Source organism: Branchiostoma belcheri, unplaced genomic scaffold (assembly GCF_001625305.1).
Source record: "Branchiostoma belcheri isolate BF01 breed outbred unplaced genomic scaffold, Haploidv18h27 scaffold106, whole genome shotgun sequence".
In the NCBI taxonomy this organism is placed as follows: Eukaryota; Metazoa; Chordata; class Leptocardii; order Amphioxiformes; family Branchiostomatidae; genus Branchiostoma; species Branchiostoma belcheri.
The window spans coordinates 967,848-990,313 of NW_017802447.1; the positions used below are offsets into that span (position 1 = coordinate 967,848).

The 22,466-nt window shown below is 38.1% G+C and overlaps 1 protein-coding gene across 7 annotated transcripts; it reads left to right on the top strand.

Moving 5' to 3' along the window:
• Positions 1-75: 75 nt before the first annotated feature.
• Positions 76-22,243, top strand: LOC109478632 (RUN and FYVE domain-containing protein 2-like). Of its 7 annotated transcripts, XM_019780322.1 has the most exons (19): positions 4,509-4,760; positions 5,680-5,709; positions 6,528-6,719; positions 7,171-7,288; positions 8,578-8,679; positions 8,993-9,116; positions 9,434-9,510; positions 10,125-10,208; positions 11,292-11,463; positions 11,919-12,035; positions 14,025-14,192; positions 14,650-14,747; positions 17,121-17,207; positions 17,683-17,812; positions 17,936-18,030; positions 18,518-18,569; positions 19,273-19,281; positions 19,848-19,925; positions 20,143-22,243. In XM_019780322.1, the coding sequence occupies exons 1-19, from the start codon at positions 4,643-4,645 to the stop codon at positions 20,284-20,286; spliced, it is 1,995 nt and encodes a 664-aa protein (XP_019635881.1). In that variant the 5' UTR covers positions 4,509-4,642; the 3' UTR covers positions 20,287-22,243. The 7 variants fall into 7 exon arrangements, with proteins under 7 accessions (XP_019635887.1, XP_019635874.1, XP_019635868.1 ...); XM_019780328.1 differs by lacking the exons at positions 4,509-4,760; positions 5,680-5,709; positions 11,919-12,035 and adding exons at positions 76-302; positions 12,517-12,597; XM_019780315.1 differs by lacking the exons at positions 4,509-4,760; positions 5,680-5,709 and adding an exon at positions 76-302 and having other exon boundaries at positions 10,143-10,208.
• Positions 22,244-22,466: the final 223 nt, after the last annotated feature.

Below are 22,466 nucleotides of genomic sequence, written 5' to 3' on the forward strand. Positions count from 1 at the left end.
AGATTTTAATAAATTAACCCTAACTCGCGTGATTTAATCAAATTATTGCATCATTTTTGTTAACCTAGTAACTTCAATAACCAGGGGAAAGGTCATGGGTCATGTGACAAAATAGACCAAGATGGCGGCAGAATCGTCCCAAACCCAGGAGATGACAGCTGTAGGCGGCTCTGGAGGACCCGGCGAAACGGAAGGGGGTAAGAAGAGGATAGCGTCCGATGCACGGGGATCTTGGGGAGTTAGTGAAGGAGGCTGGCCGATGCCGGTGCTGTTTGGGAAGAGGGAAGCGCCGAGAAAGACCGGTGAGTTGGAGGCGTGGCATATGCGTGTCTCGATATGGTGTGATTTGAATATTGTTGTTGCTTTTGACGTTATATAACACAGTGTGTCATTGTTGCAGCTGCTATTTTCAATGCAGTAGTAGGCCAGACTTTTGCTTAACCTCAAAAGCTGTCTTGTTGTCTATCTAGACGTTAATGACTGTAATTAAGTTGAAATTAATTTGGTCTTCAAATAATTTCTCTGCTTCCTGTTTGCTGTAATGACCTACATATATATCAGATAAATTACTACTATCAAATACTGATAGGACATTGAAGAACAGTATATACTGATGTCCAAACCAACATTAGCTGTTGAGTCTCTTTTTCCCTCTCTGCAAAGAGTGAGAGTGAAAGAGACTCGACAGCTGTGGTAATTTTTAAGGAGTTTCACAAATAAGAACTTGGGCAAAAGAATTGCCTAGTGTCAAACTCAAAGGCGAAGGCCACCTAGAAGTAAGCAAAAATGCATCAGAGGATCACACAGCGCTGCCCACCTATGTTTTGTTTGTTTGTTTCGCATAACCAGTAAACTGCCTTTTTAGGTGTAACACACCAGTTTTGTACATCTAAGTAGAAGTGGCGTAAGCCCGTAAGACCAGTTTGTAAGGTTAAAAATCGTCTGGTTTGAACCACTCACACTGGGAAGGGCCCCTACTCTTTTCAAGTGCGGTGGGTTCTTTAATGTGCGTGGAGTGTGGCTCTCCCCAAATACAGGACCTCCATTATATTTAACATCCTATCTGAGGGACATCTCTTACTGAAGCTAGGTACTCATTTCCAATCCGGGACCTCTTTGTCCTGAGCTGAACATGCTACTGTTTATGTCACACGACCTCTCCCCACCCCACCTCCCTCAAAACATGGAAATGCAAAATGAAAACATAGAAATTTGACACCTTCTGTTTATGCTTCAGCTTTGACACTGGGCAGGCACATGCCAGATCTGGATACCGGGCTAGGCCAGCAAGGAAGTTGATATCATATACCACATGTCTGAGGCCATATTGTTGCAAGAGTGTTACAGTTCATATGTGTAGCATGCATAGATTAGAAATCTGCCTCAGGACTAGAACTAGAAGGTCAAGCATTCAAGTGCTGGGTTTTGAAATTTGTTTGACTGACTTGCATACTGCTGAAAAGGATGGCAACTCTTCAGGCAGAGTGTTAAGTTGTGGCCTCCTATTCATTGTGCTTGTAAGGAAATGTAGAGAAATTCAACCTGTAAATTGATCCTGGATATTATGTGCGTTGCTGTAAAATATGTCCTTGTCAGTCAAAGACAAGCTTTTTAGATAGCTAAAACGTGATGGAGGTATATGTTCCTCTTTTTCTTTCATTTGCCTTTTTTGGTGGATAAAGCAAAGGGTTGCTACAGGGCAAATGGATACATTCAGACATACCAGTCATACTAATAGAGCACAGTACACAAAATCATTTTTGACATAGTTCACTATAAATGATTCAGTAAATGTTAGTTATATATAGCTAGCATAGCGATAGTATATAAATTGGGAATATTTATCAAGTTGAGAAGGCCTACATACTGAAAGGGAAATTGTCAGTTGAACATTGCAGATTAATCATAGTAACATAGCTTTAGCCAGCTTCTTGGTACTCAAAATAAATACGTATGCTTGTCAATTCTTACAATATGATGTTGTCCCTGACTTCATGTCCTTGCTACCTTACTGTAATCCTATATATCGAGCTTCATTCTTAACTAGATTAGAAGAAACTAAAGGCTGTGCCAGATGATACTATTACTACTCAGACATGCCAGGCCAAGAAAACTACTTAATAGGCAACTTATGAAATTTGCCTTATTTGGCAACATACCCAAGCTATATTAATTTTGTACTTTCTTAACCTAACCTTACTTGTTAGTATCCTAACCACTACATTCTGTTCAGTGTACTGTTGTAATTGAAATTCAGTACTCAGACAATGCATTTACTACTACTAGTATGTATGTGTTGCCATAGTGTCAGTAACACCATCAGATAGAAGCCCTAGAATACTCATGCCCAGTGACAGGCACAAGTGACAAAGTGCTAGTAGATGACCGTATTTGGATAAAAGATGTGCAGTCCCAGTGTGATTGTTGTGATAGTGCCTCTGGGGCAAGGCCAAATTCAATTATCCCTGATGTTTACATGGTGTAACAGCTGGCAAAGTGAAACTGGTCCAATATAATTACATTATCAACAGTCTGGACTCAGCAGTCAGATCAATTGGAGGCCCCTCCTAAATTTGGGTATAGTATTTTACTAATTTTTAGTGCTGAGGCAGGGCCTGACTCACTGGATGCTGTTGGTTCTGTGTATTTGTTTTTTCTTGTCATGGAAACAGGTGAGATTATTTTATTTCATCTATTAGTATAAGGTTGAAGAGAGTCAAAGGTACAATATAGAAAAGCTTGGATGAAAACTTGAAATGTTGTGCTGACAGAAATATGTTGTTGTGTCGTAAGATATTGTGATAGTGTTGTAATGAGGTACATGTATTGTAATAGTGTTGGACAGGTATAACTTTCAATTCTCAGTTTGTGTCAGATATATATGTATATGACATCATATTATATGTAACAGTTTCACTGTAATGCATATACATGTATAATGGAGTTGGTTCTAATCTACCAATAGCCTTGTGTAAATTCCATTAAGATAATGATTAATGTTTCCTCGGACCTGTTTAGCAGTGCAATGTTGGCATCTGTAGGAATTTTTTCCTGCATATGAGATGGAGTTGGAGAGCCTATAAGACTTGGGCTTTTTCTGGTAGAGTAGCAGTGCAACCTTTTGATATAGAGATGAATTGCAAAGGTTTCAGCATCAGTGACTCCATGCATTGCCATGTCTTGTCACCAGGTGGCACTGTTGTACTGTCGCATCATGATAATGTGGCTATACAACTGCAAGTGAACAGCAAAATGAAGTGAGCTTCTTTCTACGATAGCATTCATCTCATATGCAACATTTTAATGGTAACTGTTTGCATTGTTTGACCTTCTCCTTGGTAGATTTTGGATAGAAATGGCATCTCAGCAGGAATTAGGTTAAAACATGTTTATTACCACATCTTGGTTGTCAGCCAATCGTGGCACCTGCCAGACAAGTGTGATGTCATACACTTTTCCCAGAATCCTGATGACCTATGACCTTGTGAATATGGAGATTGTCATACTCCTAGATCCAGTCTTTAGATTAGTGTCAACTAGTGCGAGATAATTCAATCCTGTGACACTACATGTAGCATAGATTTTTCAAGGAGGTTATTCTAACTCCATGGATTTTTTATGTGCAAATTAATTCCAAATTATGGCATTCTTGAAATTCTATTCTTTTCACATGAACTGCATACTATTATTTTATACAGATATGTAATTTGATGTTGATTTTATAGCAGTCATGAATCAAAAGGTGACGTTTGATACATTTTACATTGTACTTACAAATTTATGATGAGTTGATTACTTGAATAAACATTCCAGCTTTTCTTTATAATTTTCTTAATTTTCTGACTCTCTTGCAATTGGCTTACAGTAGATTTATTTGTCTGCATTGTTGCAATGCATATTTTTCACATTAAAGTTACTATGAAATATGATGTTTTAAAAAATTCCATGGTAGGATGCCATCCATGAAAAATGAAGTCAACATTTCCTGTAACCCAGATTTATTCCGATGCTGTCATCGCTTGACTCCCGCGAGCATGCTCATTTTGCCACGTGGAATTCATGAATAATGAATTTATTGTCAACCTCATTAATAAAGTCATCTCATGTAAGATTTCCTCTGGGAGTCTGGGATGTATAAGTATTCATGTGCCCATTCAGAATTTTGCTTTTTGTTCAGCAGTTATGAATGCTAAAAGTGCAAAATTTTTTAATTATTATACATGTACTAGTGGCTGGTATCTGTCACTGTGCCAGCCTTTTTGCTTGCTGAGCAAAAGCTGCTGACCGCTTGACCTAGGATTGCGATTGTTATTGCCAACACTGTTAGATGTCCTTGGGGAATATGCAGATAGGTTTTTATTGTCGTTATCTGAATAACGGCGCCAGCATTGTATCATGTATCCATACAGACGGCCTGCGTCTGTAGTCATGTGATCATCTCATTAGCTATTCTGACCGTCTACTACCCCGCCTCTCCATCTGAATTATTCCAGCTTGCAGAATTTGACTAAATTTTTTCTCAGAGAGGTGAAATCTTAAGCCCAGAGATGGTTCTAGAGCTGTTCAGTCCCGTAGAGAAATTTTCACCACATTAGGACGGGTGTCTTTTGAATATTAAGCAAGCTGGTGGTTAGATTCCAAGATGGCAGAAGAGACGATTTACCTGTGTAATTTCCGCGTCTCGGTGGATGGAGAGTGGCTCTGCCTACGGGAGCTCGGTGACCTTAGCGTTACGCCTCAGTTGGAATCACCTCAAGAAGGTTAATGTCGGTTCTTTCATTTTTACTTCTCTGTTATCATTTTCATGGTCAGACGCTTTGTTCACCTCCTGTGTAAGCAATTTCATTATATGAATGCCTATCCTGAGCTGTATTGTTGGTAAATCTGAACCATACTGCAAGTAACCATAGCAGTTTGTATGATCTGAATAATGATAAAACAAGAAACAAAACCATAGGCATTAGCTAGGTATATGATTGTATTAGTGATAATATGTTCCATGGTCTTTCTCTAAGCTAAGAGTAACCAGCCATGTTATTGACTTGACACGTTTCATTACAGAGACAGTTTTCTGGTTGATTTTTTTCTTTTTTAATTTCTTGCTTCCGTGAATACCTCGTTCCATGTATGTCGTCATGTAGGCCAAACTATGCATTGCATGTACAGGGGCAGTATGCATGTACTAGTAGTGTCTGTACATCAATCAATGACAAAGCCATGAAAATGCATGTACATGTCTTTTCCCCTCTGTATTTGTATGGATGTGACATGTCATGAGTTGGGATGGTTTCAACATGACAATATAATTGCAATATGGTGTGATCATAGATCCATGCATTGTAGTGTACTTAGAAACATGGCTTTGGATCAAGGTTGTTGTGACATTTTTTATCCAAAGACACGGAAATCTGATTTAACATTGTTTTTGCTTGAAATTTAAGTAGTCATGTACGTGGTGAAAGCCGTGAAAGCAACTGTTGTAAAATTATACATAGTACACATGTTGGGATATAAATTTCAGCTACTTACCTTAGCCAATAGTAGTGTTCTTCAAATTGCTAAAGCTAAATCATAAATGTACATGTACAGGATGATACTTTTTCACCTTTAGCCCACTCCTTCCTATGCCCACATAATGTGTATGTCCTCAAAGATGACACCCCTGTTCTCTATGTTTAGGAATGGTTCTTGCTATTGGACACACTATCGGTAAGAACCACATGCACAGCCCATAGCTTCTTTGCAATAAGGATTCTGCTTCCAAATCTTGGTTGAATACCCATTGTAAAGTTGCTGTTTATTTTGGTAGATAAGATAGATATCTCGTGTATTGTTGTTTGTACCCATTACATCATATGTACAATGTATGCTATCTAATTATGTGGGAGATGTCATTATTGCAAAGCAAAGTGCATGATGTAGGAAATTTGATGAAATACATTTTATGGACTTATAGGTTATAGTACTGTACTACATGTAATACATATGTATGTAGTAGTAGAAATATGGCTGGAGGGGTTTTGTTAACAGGTAGAATTGACAGATCAAGTTGTTGTATACTCCATGAGCAAGTTAAAGAGCTTACAGGACAATGAAATTTCGTAGTTGGACCTGTGACTCCACATCTTCTTTCAGGTAGATCATCCCTCTGGGTCAGACTCGTTGAATGCTATAGACCAATCCTGAGTGCCCATCATTAAATTACCTGTTCAACCATTGATAGCATGGCAATAGGTGGTTCAACCAATGATAGAGTGGGGACATGCCCAACAAATGTTTACACTTTTCATGTTTCTAGTTTGCAATGTTGCCCGTTTTGATGGGGAAGGGCAGGGCTATGGGATTGGTCCATTGCATTATTGTTCCTAACCAATTAATTTACATTATGTGTACTTGTAATAAAACTGTATCATACATAGTTCTCTTCTTTTTTTATTAGATTTCTGTGATGTAATCTGGCTATGAAAGGCTTGGTACCATGGATTAGGTACATGAACTGACAAGTCGTCTGTTGTATCCTTCTGTAGTGCCTGAGGAGAATGACCCGCCCAAGGACCCCACAGCCATAGAGCGGGCCAACCTGCTGAACATGGTCAAACTCAGCATCAAGAGCCTGATCGAGTCGTCCTACCAGGTGGGACGGACACTGGACAAGGACTTTGCTCCACTTCAACAGTTTCTCATCGTGATGGAACATGTGCTCAAACATGGACTCAAAGGTGGGGTTTACCACACAAGAGTTGACAGGCCAGGGGTGGTTGTAAGGGATAATACATTTATGCAGCTGAGTACACTTTTGACCTCTTAAGTCTTAATGTATTTCTTTGTCACCTTCAGAACAAAAATGACTGGTTCTAATTTGTACTGCAGCTAGGTGTCGCTACTGCAATATTACAAATGCGGTCCCAACTGTATATATGCAATGTACATATTGTCAAGTAAGGTACACTGCAATAATAAGCAAGGTTGAATTACTTCTTAAGAATGCTGTCCCAAATGTGACATAGTCTATATCCTCCTCAACACAGTTTATGACAGGAGTGGATTTTCGATCCATACAGCCTCCCTTATCCAATGTGTAAATCTGTTGCCTTCCCTGCCATATACATTTTGATCAAACACAGTACAGTCCTGCCCTGTTGAAGTCATACTTTCTTCCTTCCTTCCCAGCTAAGAAGAGTATCCTCAGTACCAACAAACATGTGTGGGGTCCTCTGGAGGCAGTGGAGAAACTGGAACCCGAAGCTACTGAGATCAACAACAGTGTGCGAGAACTGCCTCAGATCAAGTAAGACAACCTTTAGTTTGATTGTTACATAAAATGTAGCATCAGCAGCAGCATCATACATCTAGATTGACAAATCCAGTGAGGTACATTAGATAAACTTTCTTCCCAGTCCTTTTTGTCCTTGCCAATAAAGTAGTGTGCAATAAAGTTTATTCTCTGAAAAAATGCAACTCCATACCCTTGCTATTTGCCATCTCAACTACAGTGTGGAGAAATTCTATGTTAATCTGTTACAGTATGAACAAGGAGAAGTCGTAGACATCATCCCTCCATGAAATAGCTTGTTATTTTGTAATCTTTTGGTGTATTTCAATAGAGATATTATGAGTCAAACTTTGTTTTTATCAGCAGAATGATTTGTGGTGGCACTTTGTATTTATCAAGCTGTCATGTGCAGGCGTTTAGTGTCTTGTTACCATGGTTTGTTTACTTTGATGGCCAGCAGGTCATTTGCCTTAGCCTGGGTACCATCCCCAGTAGTATATTCGCAGACTCTATAACTGTTATAGAGTTTGCGAATATACTACTGGGGATGGTACCCAGGCTACATTTGCCTGTACATGTAGGTCAATGACCAGACAGGCAAATGACCTGCAGACCAGACAAACAAGATTTATTTTCCTGCAGACTCTGTCTAGGGGTAAAAATAGATAGGGCTGCCTGGGTCTGACCTGCCAGCTGGAGGTATAAACAAAAACACTCTGTCCCAACTTTTGGGTCAAACAGACCATCCTATTATGAAGTAGGGGTGAAAAAGTGAAAATCCTTTTAAATTAAGCAATAAAAATATGCGACAACCTGCTAATGCACTCCAAAACACAAAGAGACTCAACAACTACCCACATACCAAAAATCATACCAAACCATCCCCCAGATTTTCCAAACATTCAACACAAAAAGTCCAACATTAAACATTTTGTAAATATCAAACGCAAACAGCTAAGGGACCCAAATTTAAACCACTTAACCATGGTAATAACAACTACATGCTACCTTAATATCGCACAAACAGTCCATAACGCGAAAACAACAGAATAAAAAAATTAAACTGCAGTACCAAGGTCAATCACCAGGGGCTCAAAGTCAACCTACACAATCTCCAAGGCCCCATCCATCAATCTGCCAAATATCGTACAGTTCCTTCTCACCGATCTTCAGATATCAGACCAAACATGAAACGGAGTAAAAACAGTACCCCCATTTTCATGGAGGGTAATAAGGGATGCACTAAAAGTGGCCTCCATAAGCAGTAACAAGAAATTATCTAACATGATGCGCTTGTACTACAGGACATACCCAGGGAAGGCCCGTGCCTGGCTGCGACTGGCCATGATGCAGAAACGTCTGGCAGACTACGTCAAGACTCTGGTGGAGAAGAAAGATGTTATGGGGTAAGTCGAGATCACATTCATGACAACATTGGGTTACAGTGGTCTTCTTGGATAGGTGATCCTTGGGCAGGTTGCTTAATGCTTGCACCTGTGGTAAAAAAATATTCAGGACTGGGAAACTGGTTGTTGTGGCCTGGTGGCTAGATGAAAAGGCTGGCTGCTTGGGCAGGTTTGACTGTAATTTGATTATGAGACTTATAAGTACACTTTATACAATACCATATCTGTCCAATGGCATGTAAATACAGGAAACTTTGGTTTTCTAGTTCCAATATTCTAGTGTCCAGTCATGTCTTTCCTTGTTCTAACACAGGGAGTTCTACGAGCCATTTGCCCTCCTGATGGAGGAGGAGGGGATGGTGTTAGCAGGACTGCTGGTGGGACTGAATGTCATCGACTGTAACTTCTGTGTGAAGGAGGATGACTTCGACTCACAGGTACTACAGTCTTGTACTACACTGATACACTGAGTTATCTATAATGTTGGATGGATATAATGGAAGACAAGTTCACACTTCTGCAGATCACCATTCAATGAATGAATAGATTTTCTGTTATACATTTTCCCAGTTACATAGGAAAAAGTAAGTGACTACAGGTATATAGAGCTATGAAGAGCTTTTGAGAAAGTTCTGCCAAAGTGCTATGCACTAAGTTCCAGGTTTTGTGCATGCGCAGTACGTTCTGCCGATATGCTGTGTATTGTGTAGTTGTCTCTGTCCCGACACTGCCCCCCTTCCCCTCCCTCCCACAGCTGGGTGTGATAGACTTCAGCATGTACCTGAAGGATCCTGGGAACTACACAGACAGGTCACCAGGAGAGGCCAGCCGGTAAGTTCTCATGGCTTCATGGGGAGGGCAACAAAACACAAAAGTGCTACCACTGGAGGTTTCCAAAAAAGTATTTCAAGCCCTGGTGCTGGTAGCAAAATTCCGACATCAACAGTATTGAGGCACTGGTTTTTGATGTTAAAACTTTAAACCACGTTGCTATAAAGAATTGTTAAAATCATTCTTGGTCAAATGATAAAAAACATGTTTCATAAGTTGGTTGATGTTATGTTTTGAATATGATTTTTTTGTGTAGTCAGCCAGGAATTTTTCTGCTTGATATACCTTTTGTGAAGACATAACAACCCTGTTAAATGATGTCCTTGCTTTTATCTACTTTTCCATGCTGCTAACTCATTACCCTGAATGGTAGGTTTACATACATGTACTTGTCAAAAAAACATAACTTTCCTTTCCATCCTCATATTCTTCACATTTTTAAAAGGATTATAGGCATTATCTAAGTCTATTTGATGTTACTTGTGTGCTTAGATATCAATTAATATTGACATGGCAACAATACATTGGTAGAGCGTGTTTCTCTTTCCTGTATATTCATCATCAACTTTACACATTGTCATGAATTGAAAGCTGGATCATTTTTTTTCTGTCAGAACTGACTCTAACTCTAGCCAAGCCAACCTGACTGCAGTGCTGGACCAGAAGAACTATGTGGAAGAACTGAACAGACACCTAAAGTAGGAACACCATTTCTCACTCACTCAGTCTCATAGCTATACGCTGTAGGGACAGCCTGTATCTGTAACTCACATAACCAACTGTTTCAAGAAATCACCTACTGTAATTCACTTTGTCTTTATGGTAGCAAATTTTCACGTTCTGCGGAAAATGGACATTTTCATTTATTTGCTCAACTTTGCTGACCACTTAGACTTTATAATGAAGGCAACTTTTTTGATTTTGCCATTTTTTCATTTGCATGCACGCATCCCAGACGATGTCATCCATATAATCAAATTAGTATGGCCTTAAACAGAAAATTATGGTGGCAACACCTTGCAATGAGTGGCTGCACACATATTACAAGAGTGGTTTAGTTGCGTTAGAAATAATTCTAAGCTGTCTTTTCTTAGTAAATTAAAAAACTGTTATGACCAAGAAACATACCTCTATGATATAAATAACTTTGAAATTCGTAAAGCAATAACTCAATTAAGAATCAGTAGCCATAAATTGAATATCGAAACAGGTAGATATTACAATATAGCCCCCGACCAAAGGTTCTGTCCATTTTGTCCAAAACATATAGAAAATGAATTTCATGTTGTTATGGAATGTACCAAATATGATGTTATACGTAACAAGCTATTTACATTTCTCGAATCAAGTACCATAGATTTTAAGAGTCTCGATGTTGGAGACAGATTTGAATATATCTTTACATGTAACGGTCCCCACAACGCAAAAATAGGTAGATATATAAAGGAATGCTTTGCTATTAGAAAAAATACCGTAACTTGTGATTAGCCCACTCGATTGTAACACTATATCAAAGACTTGTGATATCCCTTATTGTTTGAATGATTATGATATAGATATGTTAGGTTTTATTCGACATTAGGTCTTATTCAACACACTTATTTTATTGTTGTTACTCTCTTTATGTAGTTTGCCATACAATGTACCGTGTGCATTTGTCGTGCAATAAAGTTCTTCATATGACCACTTTGAAGGCATCACTGTTGTCTACTGATGATACCAGTTTTCTACACCTGATAAACTATTCATGAATACATCTTGTTGTTTCCTGCCCGTTGCAGTGCCACAGTGACTAACCTCCAGGCCAGGATTGAGAACCTGGAGAGAGACAACAGCAGTCTGTCAGAGAAACTGGCCATGGCTAACAACAGGGTCCTGCAGCTGCAGGAGGAGGGGGACAAACTCCAGACTGAGAACACCAGGATTAAGGGAGACCTGGAGAAGAAACTGGTGGTAGGACAATGTAGTTAATCTCCCATCAACTTGTAGAGATGTGCACTATTATGACTGGTTCTGGACTAGTAAAAACATTTCAATTCAGGTCCAAAAAGAATGAAAGCTAGTGATCCAGGACTGCACTTTTTAAGAAACTAGCACTTATGTATACATTCTGAACCATCTAAATTCTTCAGTAAATCAAGCAAACCAAAATTTGCACTGGAAAAAGACGAAAGTCATTGCCAAATGTCACAATAAAATATCTTCATAATCATTAAAGGAATTCTAGTAGGGTAATCATAGAAATTAGTTTTGTTCCATTTTACTCCATTTTGTCTTTTTGTACACCGTCAAGGATGACAATATACCCAGTAGTTCTGTTCATCGTGAACAACAAAATTCTGCCTCAAAAAATAAACTAGAACAGCTGGAAGCTGGTCATGAGAACACTGCTTTACACCTGAACACAGGCAGTACAACAAGACGTACAAACTGAGCGTGAGACCTACCAGAAGTCCCGAGCAGGGCTGGACGACATGTATGTCGAAGCGCAAAAACAGTTAAGAGATGAGACTCAGATGAGACTGGTAAGTGATGTGGTAGAAGTGAGGATGATTCTGTAGGCCTGGCTCCTCCCTGCCTCATGTGTGACTGTCTCCTCCTCTTTTTGTACCACACAGAGTCGTGTAGCCTGGATGCCAGCCTTTTTAGTCTTTATTTAGTATGTCCCTTAGTCGCTTCCCTGTCTTAAAGAGTAGGCTCTCACATATTTTGTCGATCTGGGGAGGATATCGCGTAATGAGCTTATTCAACTGTCGCGGTTGTGTCTGTGGGGTCTCTGATTGGATTACCTTTTGGAAGTGCTAAGGTTTGACCTATCAGCACGCCAGTTCAAATTCTTTACAAATATTCAAATCACAGATGGACATTATATGTGTGAGCCCAGTCTCTTTGTCAGGGAAGCGATTAAAGGAGTGTACTATATCTAGAAAAGCTGGCAATCAGGCTTAGAGTTGTCTACTCCTCCAACTAAAGCTATTTTCTTCCTCACCACCTCTTCTCTTGTAGCAAAAGAAGGTGTCCTTCGCAGGTTCAGAAAACCCCGGGGATGTAGAAAGGGCGGACACGAGTGCCAAGTTGGAAGATAAGGTCTGTCTTGAGTCGGTTTTTACAACCTTCTTTTGCTTCTAGAGACGAGGCTTCAGGCTGCTACCTGATCCAGAAAGTCTGTCTCAATGGAATTTTACAAAACCAGCAGCCATCGTACAATCAACAAGCAAAATATGCTGACATGGAGTTTATGTTCATTTTTCTTCAACTGTACCAAAACATGGAGTCAAATCCAGTGTATTTTTATTTCCAAGCAGATCATATGGTGGCAAGGCAGTATCCATTGTCCAGAGGAGTTTCAGTGGCTAATGGACACTCCTCTGGCCAATGGAAACTGCCTTGCCACAGTATGATCTGCTTGGAGATTACGTTTGTCTCTCCTTATGTCTGATCCTTCTTTTTTTGTGATTAATTGCTTTTCTGTATCTGTACCCCTCTTGTGTTTGTTTACTGGTATTCCACTATTTTGTTATCCTTCGTTGCTGTGTTTGTTTTGTTTACTGTGTACATTATATTTCATATTGCAGGTGCTTTATTTTGTGGCCAACTTATTTTGCAGCATGCCAGTGCAGTGGTGATATAAAAAAATGTCTGTTGAAGCTAACCTTAATATAATTATGCAGATTGTTTATATTCATGTAAAATCTTCCTTTTTGCAAGATAATGATTGTTAGACAAGGCATGCTCTGTGTGAAATAATGCATTTTATAGTATATATTACAGCTTTGCTAAAGATACGTCATAGACTTATGGTCACAGTATACATGATTGTTTAAATCATTTTTCTTTTTTACATACACTGCAGATTTAGATGATATCTGCACTGCAGCAATATCATTTAAGATAATAATGATGATGAAGACATTGCACTGTCTTTTGCATGCTAGTCATAAATAAGAAAAGGTCTTGCAAAATTAATGCATTATTTTTGCACCTTAGGCCATACCGATTCGATTATATGGATGACATCCTCTTGGGACCCCAAAACTGATGTGAGCATGCACAAAAAGATTTAGAAGTTTGGCAAAAAAATGCCTTCATCATAAAATCTAAATGGTCAGCTCTCACAAACTTTTTTGTGTGAAAAAAGCAACAGTGATTAGCTTGGTTACCAAACTTATTTAGCTGCCAAACATGATTCTTTTTTGTCCACAAGAATTTCCAGAGTGGACAAAAGAGATTTAGCAGCTAAAATAGGTTTTGTAACCAGGTTATGTGCAGATTAATCTCTAAGCAGATGTTCGGGTGATTTTTGGTGGCAAATGGATACTGTCTGGCCAATTTGATACAGCCTTTTGCGACCACCCAAGCATCTCTGTGCAGATGTTATCCATATAAATTATAATTTGGCCAGCATGGCCTTATATAATGTAACCAAGATTTTTTTGTTGCACCTTACATCTTGTGACATATATACTGTATAGTGGCCTACAGGATGACTAAGACATTGTGGTTCTGCCCTACAGGATGTAGAAAAGGAGCTGGAGCTGCAGATCAGTATGAAGCAGGAGATGGAGATGGCCATGAAGCTGCTGGAGAAGGACATCCATGAGAAACAGGACATGATCGTGGGGCTCCGCAAACAGCTGGACGACATCAAGGCCATCAACATCGACATGTACAAGAAATTCCAGGTCAGAATATTACTTCAGACAAGCACAAAATAAAGATCTTTAGAAATTACTGCTTAATCCATGATTTGGACTGTGGCAATGGCCAAGTGTACGCCTTGCATTTGGTAGGTCATGAGTTTGATCCCCAGCTGAGTCATACCAACGACTTTAAAAATGGTACATACTGCTTTCTCTGCTTAGCACTCAGCATTTGGGAAAGAGTATGGGAGTTAAATACACACTGCTACCAGTAGACCCTGCTATAGTGATTGCACAAAGCTGTGTGGCCCAAGTGCTATAGAACCGTAGATGGGTGCTGCCCTATGCACCTTCTGGTGCAGGAAGGACTTTGAGGTTTCAAAACCTCCAACCCTGCTGAATTCCCCATGACCCTCCCTTCCATTACATTCATTAGATGAATAAGATTGGAGCTAAGTTTCTAGCCAAGTTACCTACCAGTTTCCATGTTTTTGTACAGGCGGCTGAGGGATCACTGAAGCACAAGACAGAAATGTTGGTCAAACTGGAAGAAAAGTGTACACAAATGAGCCAGACTATTAAGGACATAGAACAGAGGTCAGTATGTCTTATATGTGCCAAATACAAATGATCTTGACCTAACAGCATAAGCGCTGGTCACTTGGAATCTTGAGGAGGTAAAAGGTGTAAGGAGAGGGATGGGCTCCACCTTCCACCCTAGACACAGTCGTTCAACAGCCCCTGCTGTCTCGAAAAGGCCATAGGACTACATTCAAGTTCTATGCTAATTCCGCACACAAAGTAAAGCTCTCATCAGCAAGCTTTCTGAATCTTTTTTTTTAAATCTGCCTCTAGATTTCCAAATTCCAAAGTGACCAGTATTACATGCTGTATGATTAACTAAATATATAACCTCATGTTGTAATATTATTCTAATTTGAGAGTTGGAACAGTAACGACAAAATAGGGAAGCGAGGCTTGTTTTCTGATGGCTAATACATATATCTTTGATTAGTGCATCGAGAAAGATGGATTCTATGTATAAAAGTCAAATATTGCTATCTTATAAAGCAGTTGAATATCATTAGAGGCATGACATCCCCCATAAGACCCCATCCTAACCACTATCCCATTCATATGACCAATCATTTGTAAGTTGTTCACAGGAGTGAATAGAATAATATCATTATAAAGTGTTTTAAACCAGAATATTTCTTGGTACTACTGGCATCTATGGTCTGTCTGGATGTATGTGGTACCATCTTAGTAATTTTGCTTTTTCCATTGTTTTCCTTGCATTCTCTCTCCTTCTATGATTTCTTGCCCTAATTTCCTTGCACACAAACATTTTTAGTAAAAGCAAAAAGACGGAACATGACGAACATGACTAAACTGGGAAGTTTAATGAATGATGACGCCTGTTATAGGGTCTCAATGTTTAATGTTGGTATATGGGACTATAGCTGTGGTCTATGTGCCTAGGGTATGCATTGCCAGGAAGCTAAAGTGAGTAAGTTCTGATCATTGGTGACGTGAAACGTCACGTTTGCGTGAAAGCTGTCATCACCTGAAGCGTGAAGGGACCGTTCTGCCGCCATCTTGTCCGATGTTTCGATGCCTTCACTAACATGCATTCACCCATAGCAAAGTACCGCTGCTTAATGTACAACTAAAGTACTACATAATGTGTCATGAATGCTGCAACTGTTGTGGAAAACTGACGAAGAAAAAACTTGCAGAATATTGAAGTTAGGAGAATTTGTCAGTGGATTCATGTTGGATCATGTTTCAAAATAAATGTGTACAATGTTGCTCAAGGTTTCTTCAATGTCATGTAAGGTTTGTTGCATACAAAGTCCTTTAAATATGACAGGGTGAAATGAGTGATGTTGTGTAGACATCACTTAGTCTTCCTTTTATTATTTTTTTAGTTAGAGTTCAGAAACAGGAATTAGTTAGGCTTATAAAGCATTGGTTTTACTTTATGTTATCACTTTTTAAAAGAAAATATTTATGACCTATCAAGGATATTTATAACTGAACCTTAAAGTCAGTTCCATTATTTATAATTCATTTACCCAAAATACTAGTAGCTTTAAATGACAAATAGATAAGTTGGCTTCAACTATCTGCCTTGTTCACATTCCATTGTTTACCAAACACAACACAACAAAACAAAAGATAATTCACTTGGAAAATTAGATAATAAACTTCTAAAGTGCTTCATTCAATCTTCCTCTTGGTTATATTCATTCATTCATATCATTGCTTCTCCTTTCTTGTGTTCCATATTTTATGCAACAATGCATTATAAGAAAGGGTATAACAGTGTGGGTAGGTTAAATTTCTGTAAAGATACTTTTGTTATTACTTATAAAGGCTGATTTTATTGCAACATCATTAACTTGTCTTTGTCTTTAGTTTTATCTTCATGAACATTTTTTCAGTTACATTGTAGTTGTTGTTACCTAGCTGAATACTATGGTAGACTTTACTATGTTTTTAAGACAATGAAGTAAAATTTGATAATATCTAAAAGTGGTTACTGCAAAACAACTATTAATAAGGAGAAACACAGATTGCTAATAAAACATGACATCTTAGTGTATAGAGTTGATAATATTGTATCCAAAATTAAAAAAGAAAGTACTAAAGCCATCCTGTGACTCCAGCCTGTGTTCACGTTAACATTAAAGGTGTTGTGATCTGCACAATGCAGCATCATACATTAAAGTTCCCAGATTGTTTGAATTAATTTAGCTTTTCCTATTACTTTCCTCCTTTTCTGTTGCAAAACCTTTTTTGCGTTCTTTCCTTTTCTTTTGCCCCGACTAGAGTGTGCCACTTTTTTCCGATCTCTTTTACCCTTTCGGTGGCGATCCTGTGTTTGCTGGCGTGCCTGGTCTTTGGTTGGTTTGTCATGGTTTTGCAGTCAGTTTTGTTGGGTTTTGTCGGTGTGTGTTGGTACAGACTGAAACAGGCCGAGAGAGAAAAGATGGGAGCAGAGGAGGCGGCCAGGAGGCTGGGTAAACAACTGGTGGACAAGGACACAAAACGGTTGGTGACATGACAGGATGAACGAAAGAATAAATGAAAGTACAGGAAGATAAATAAATGGATGGAGGGATGGATGAATGAAGGAAGAAAGGAAGGAAAGGGCTCTATTAGCAGATAACAATGATGGTAAAGCATAATTATATAATATAGGTATTTACTGATCTGCATCCTTAACTCTTTATCTTATGTGTCATTCCTCTCGTAAATATAATTCATGACTTCACTTTTGATGAACATAATTGTAGGGACACAAGCTAAGAAAACTGAAAATATATACAATTTTAGGTTAAAAAAATAAGGCTTAGTACATGATTGTGTGGATTGATAAATATAATACTTTTTTTCTAGACTGGATGCATTTTACTGTAGTTGCAATATTTGATGCACATTTTGTACCACACAAAAAAGGTGAATGATCTGTAGGATGTTTCTACTGCTAATTGTACAACATTTCTTTCACCCTTTCTCACCACAGGGCAGCAGTAGAAACAGACTTGAAGATAGAACGGGAGTGGAGAACAGCGCTGCAGCAGGACATCGAGAAACAGAAGGAAGTCATCCAAGAACTCCAGACAGAACTGCAACAGATGGAAGCTGTTAAAAAGGTACAAAATCTCAGCAGAAAAAGTGTTAGATGAAGGCTCAAACGTTTTGACAACGATTTTTATCATCCTTTTCCTTAAGAATGAGAGTTTGTAAGTTTTATGTATTATCTTGTCTTCCCCCAGGAGTTCCAGTCATTACAAGAAGCCCATGAGCAGTTAAAGCAGACATGTGAAGACCAGGAAAAGACATTAGCAGAAATGGGACATAAACTTAGCGAGTAAGTCAGGATCAGTAACACTCCCTTACCACTTGTGGCTGCAACTGATGAACATCAGATTCTGTAACGCACAGTATTGTTTCTATTTGTCTTTTGTTCTTATGGTCTGCTTTTTAATTGTAACGCCCTTCATCTTTTTGTTGAACTATCCAGTATCTTCCTATACTTACGCTGCTTCATGCTACATGTGTTTTCTGTTGAAATTGTAGTTAAAACGGATAGTCTCTCAAGAGAAGACTGAAATTGTTTATCAACACATATACAGTTACAGTCAAAATCCTAGGTGTTGTCTTGAGATCTCTTAACCATTCACAGCGATACAGTAACTGCATTGCTTCCTACAAACTCCTCTCTACAAACAACTCTATTAATTATCTCTTGCTATACACTAGTAGCAAATTTCCTGTCTATGTACTACAGAAAAACGTACCATATATTTTGCAGTACAACTGTAGTTAGTGATGGTCTCTGTTTGGTGTTTTTGTAGGTCAAAACTCAAGATGGAGGACATGAAGGAAGCATTGAAAGATGAATTAAAAGTAGGTGGTTGATTCTTTTCATTTCTTTGCTAAATTATAAATATAACATCTTTTCTTTGTAATTTTTTTGCTGTGATTTTGCTTTTGGCTCTATGATTTGCTTAACAATGGTCACTGTAACAAACTGTAACAACTTAAGATACAAACATACAGAGGAAGGCATGTTCTGTAATGAAACCTTACTATAAAAATCATATGGATTTGTAGATGACCAGGGTTACAAAATTGTTACTGTAAAAGATTTTTTTCCTTGTGTAGCTTTTTTACTTGGAGTGCAGTTATTTTGTTTTTATATGTTAATGTCTAACTGTGTGTCTGTATGTGATGTATTCTCAGTAACTGCAGAATGAAGTAGATTAACATTCATGGGTTACTGTAATTAATTCCATTTCAAGAGTTCAGGAGAGATAGCCGAGGGGCGTTGGGGGCAAAAAATGGCTCTGCTCCCCCTCCTGATATTCTAAGTGGAAGACTCCACGTTTATCAGGCACCAATAAATTTTGCATGAGAGAAAAGGACATAAACCTTGTAGAATATTTATCTAGGTACATGTATAACAGGCATGATGACTTAGGAGTTTTTCTACCATAGCAATGCAGATGCTAGTACTGTATTAGCTGCTATGATGATAGCATTAGGTAATGCTTTACTACATGTTATGCCATTTACACAGCTTTTGTTTCATTTTCATGTTCCGTTGCAGTTCAACCAGGTAATGTGCTAGCTAATACAGTTTGGGTCTGCAAAATTACACTAACTGCTATTAAAGAAAAGCCTTAAATCAGTTCTATGTAGTTTAGAGATTTACATTTTCTGACAAAAATATTAACTGCTTTTTCTTCAATAATTAACTTTTCCTTTTAGCAACTTTTCTGCAACTCCTGATTTTAAGGAGCTGACATATGTAGAATTTGGAATCACTTAGTGTTACTACTCCTTCATTACTCAAGACATTAAAATTGCTAGCTGTAGTGTTTGTCTTTATTTGGTCTTTATCAAATCTCTAAGGCTCTTTAATAACAAATTCTTCCTAACCTTAATTCTACCTAAATGTCTAAATGACACTAGATATGCCAACTAAACAATAGATAAAAATCATTTTCAGTATCGTTAACACTTTCCAAAACATACAGTGTAAAATGTTGATAATCTAAACTGAACGAAAAGAGCAGTTTTATACAGTCTCTTGCCAACCAAATTATTCAGTTACAAACTCAAGGTAAATAGTAGTGTAATGTTGAGCCAGTGTTGACTGTATGTCCCATGTTGTCTCCCCAGGATAAGGTATGGACTGATGATAAGGATGTAACAGACTGCAGACAGTGTGAAAAACAATTCTCTGTATCCAGGAGAAAGGTAAGTCTTCGATTCTCTTCAAGATGTGACCAAATTATGGCTTACATGTATATTGTATACACACATCTGGCACATGTTCAATGTGCAATTGACAGATTTCCCAGACACATGTAAAAGATAGACCGTTATATTGCACTTGCTTGAAATTTCCTCAATTCAATTCTTGTCTTAGAACTTATCACACAATTTCTTGGTTTTGTTTTCTCTCCCTTTCCAGCACCACTGTAGGAACTGTGGAGGCATATTCTGTAATGACTGCTCAGACAACAAGATGCCCCTCCCCTCCTCAGCAAAGCCTGTACGTGTGTGTGACCAGTGCCATACCAAACTCCTAGAAAGATACAGTGCCGTTGTGGACTAGTAGAAAAATATCACGTCTCTTATTCAATACACCTTTCTCAAATCTAGAGTGTACTTTTGTGTTTGAAAATGTTGTTGTCTTGATTTGTTAGCTTTAGTACTTCTCACTCAACCAAGAACATCTAGTATAATGCCAGAAATTCAACTTCTACCCTCCCCGTTGCTAGAACCTTTCCTGACTTTTGTTACGGTTTCATTTTGTAATATTTTATGTATGTGGAAGAAAACAGATCAATCTTATAGCATTTATTCCATTCAGAACTCTGTAATATGACCATAATGCTGCTTACTATTGTTTTGTGCCATATGTGGTCTTTGATATACTAGCAGGCATTCTACTTGTATTGCTTTAGTTAGCTTCTTGTCAAGAATGAATTTTTGCTTTTCAACATTGTTGTCTCAGAGTGAGACAGTTTTCTGTAATTATAGACTAAATTGGATGTTTGAAATTAAATGTTTGTAAAATTAGTTTGTGCAAATAACATTAGCTTTCTACAGTATAACAGAAATGAGAGATCACAGAAATGGTTTCTATTGCAGGGTACAGCAAAAATGGATGTCATGAAATTATTATGATGCAAGAAAATACAAACTGATGTACAAAATGTACTAGGTAAATCCTTCCATCTCCATTATGAACAGGTAGAAGTAGAAAGTTGTTTCTTTGTTTAGGTACAATCTTGCCATTAAGTGTCATGTTGTCATTGTCAGCTTATGTGATCTGGTGCTATCTTATGATGTATATGATTTCTGTTTAGACTTCCAATCCAATACTTTTGAAAAAAAGGAATTTTTGGCCTGGAGTTAGTTGACCCATTGGTACTTTTCACAAACTGATCTTACCAAAGTAGTTCTGTCATTATGAAGAACTCAGGAGGTACTTTACTTTTCTGGGGTGAAGTACTGATCTGGTACAAGTGCACATGTTATTATGTGTAATTAATATGTCATCTCAAAAGCATTTTCTGCTGCCAAAATGAATTATAAACTGTCTTTGAATGCCTTCTGTCCATAGAGAAAGTGCCTGAGCTTATTGCGCACTATTTATTTTACCATTTGAAATGATAATGTACAGAGAATGGCTTCCAAGCAATGGCTATTTAAGATATTTTATGGAAAGATTATCCAATATTTCAAAATTAGCATTTATCATTCTAGATTATGGATAACTGTCATCAAAGGTCAGTGAAATTTTATGGCAGTTTTCTATGTTGTGCAGATATAGGACCAAATGTACAGCTAGGTCGATGAATTTGTCTATACATCATTTGTGTTTCAATGTTAAGAGATGCATCGCTTGTGATGAACTTTGTAAAGCAACTGTCGGTGAGAAGTGTTGTTCTAGTGCATTGTATTTGTTATTGACATAAATGTCTTTCTGTTTACTGTATCTAAAAGTTGCAACAGTATAGTTATGAGTAAAAGTAGTATGCAGGTACAAGTAGTTATGTAATACTTTACTTTAGCATTCTTTAGATTAACTTTTTAAATAAGTTTGGGGGAGGATTTTGACCGACATCTGACATTTTCAAACTCATACTTTTGATAGTACAATGTAATTTAATACTGCAATTTGCTATGGAGGATTCCTAAGGACCAGCTGATGGTAACAATATTTGGACAGCTAGAATTTTATGAATAAAGGCTGGAATGAATTGAGTCGAATTGTATAACCTCAATTGTGATGTGAGAAAACAATTACAAGACAATGCATTATTGTATGCTAACTTGTGTCCAAGTTAGAATCATTTTTATCTGTCAAGCTGCCCACTTAATTGAATAATAAGGACAGGGCAACCCTCAGAATATAGGCTTGAAGTTGAAGCTTGTTTTAATGCTTGTTTCTTAGGTTTTCATTGAAACTACACAATTGTTGCATCAAGTATCAATACAGAATTTATCCCAACAATTATGCTGAATTGGTGGACAATAAACAAGAAGTATCCCTTTGCTTTAAACACCCCGTTTGTTCGTATCTGCTTCCTTCTACATGTAGTTCCAAGCATGATGGTGGTATCCTTTCCAACAGCGAACCTGCAACAGCGCCCTCTTCTGGATTTATGTAGAAGCACACTTCCCAAGCTCCGAGCTCCACCTGTCCAACTGCGTGTGGGCCTACCTCTTGTACGCATTTAGAAAACATGTCGCATCTATGGAAAAATGTTTTAGAATGACGACATT

Coding starts and splice junctions, on each gene's coding strand:
- LOC109478632 (XM_019780303.1), top strand. CDS start 122: ATGGCGGCAGAATCGTCCCAAACCCAGGAGATGACAGCTGTAGGCGGC. Junction 6,720..7,170: donor GCTCAAACATGGACTCAAAG/GTGGGGTTTACC, acceptor CTTCCTTCCCAG/CTAAGAAGAGTATCCTCAGT. Junction 19,926..20,142: donor TCTCTGTATCCAGGAGAAAG/GTAAGTCTTCGA, acceptor CTCCCTTTCCAG/CACCACTGTAGGAACTGTGG.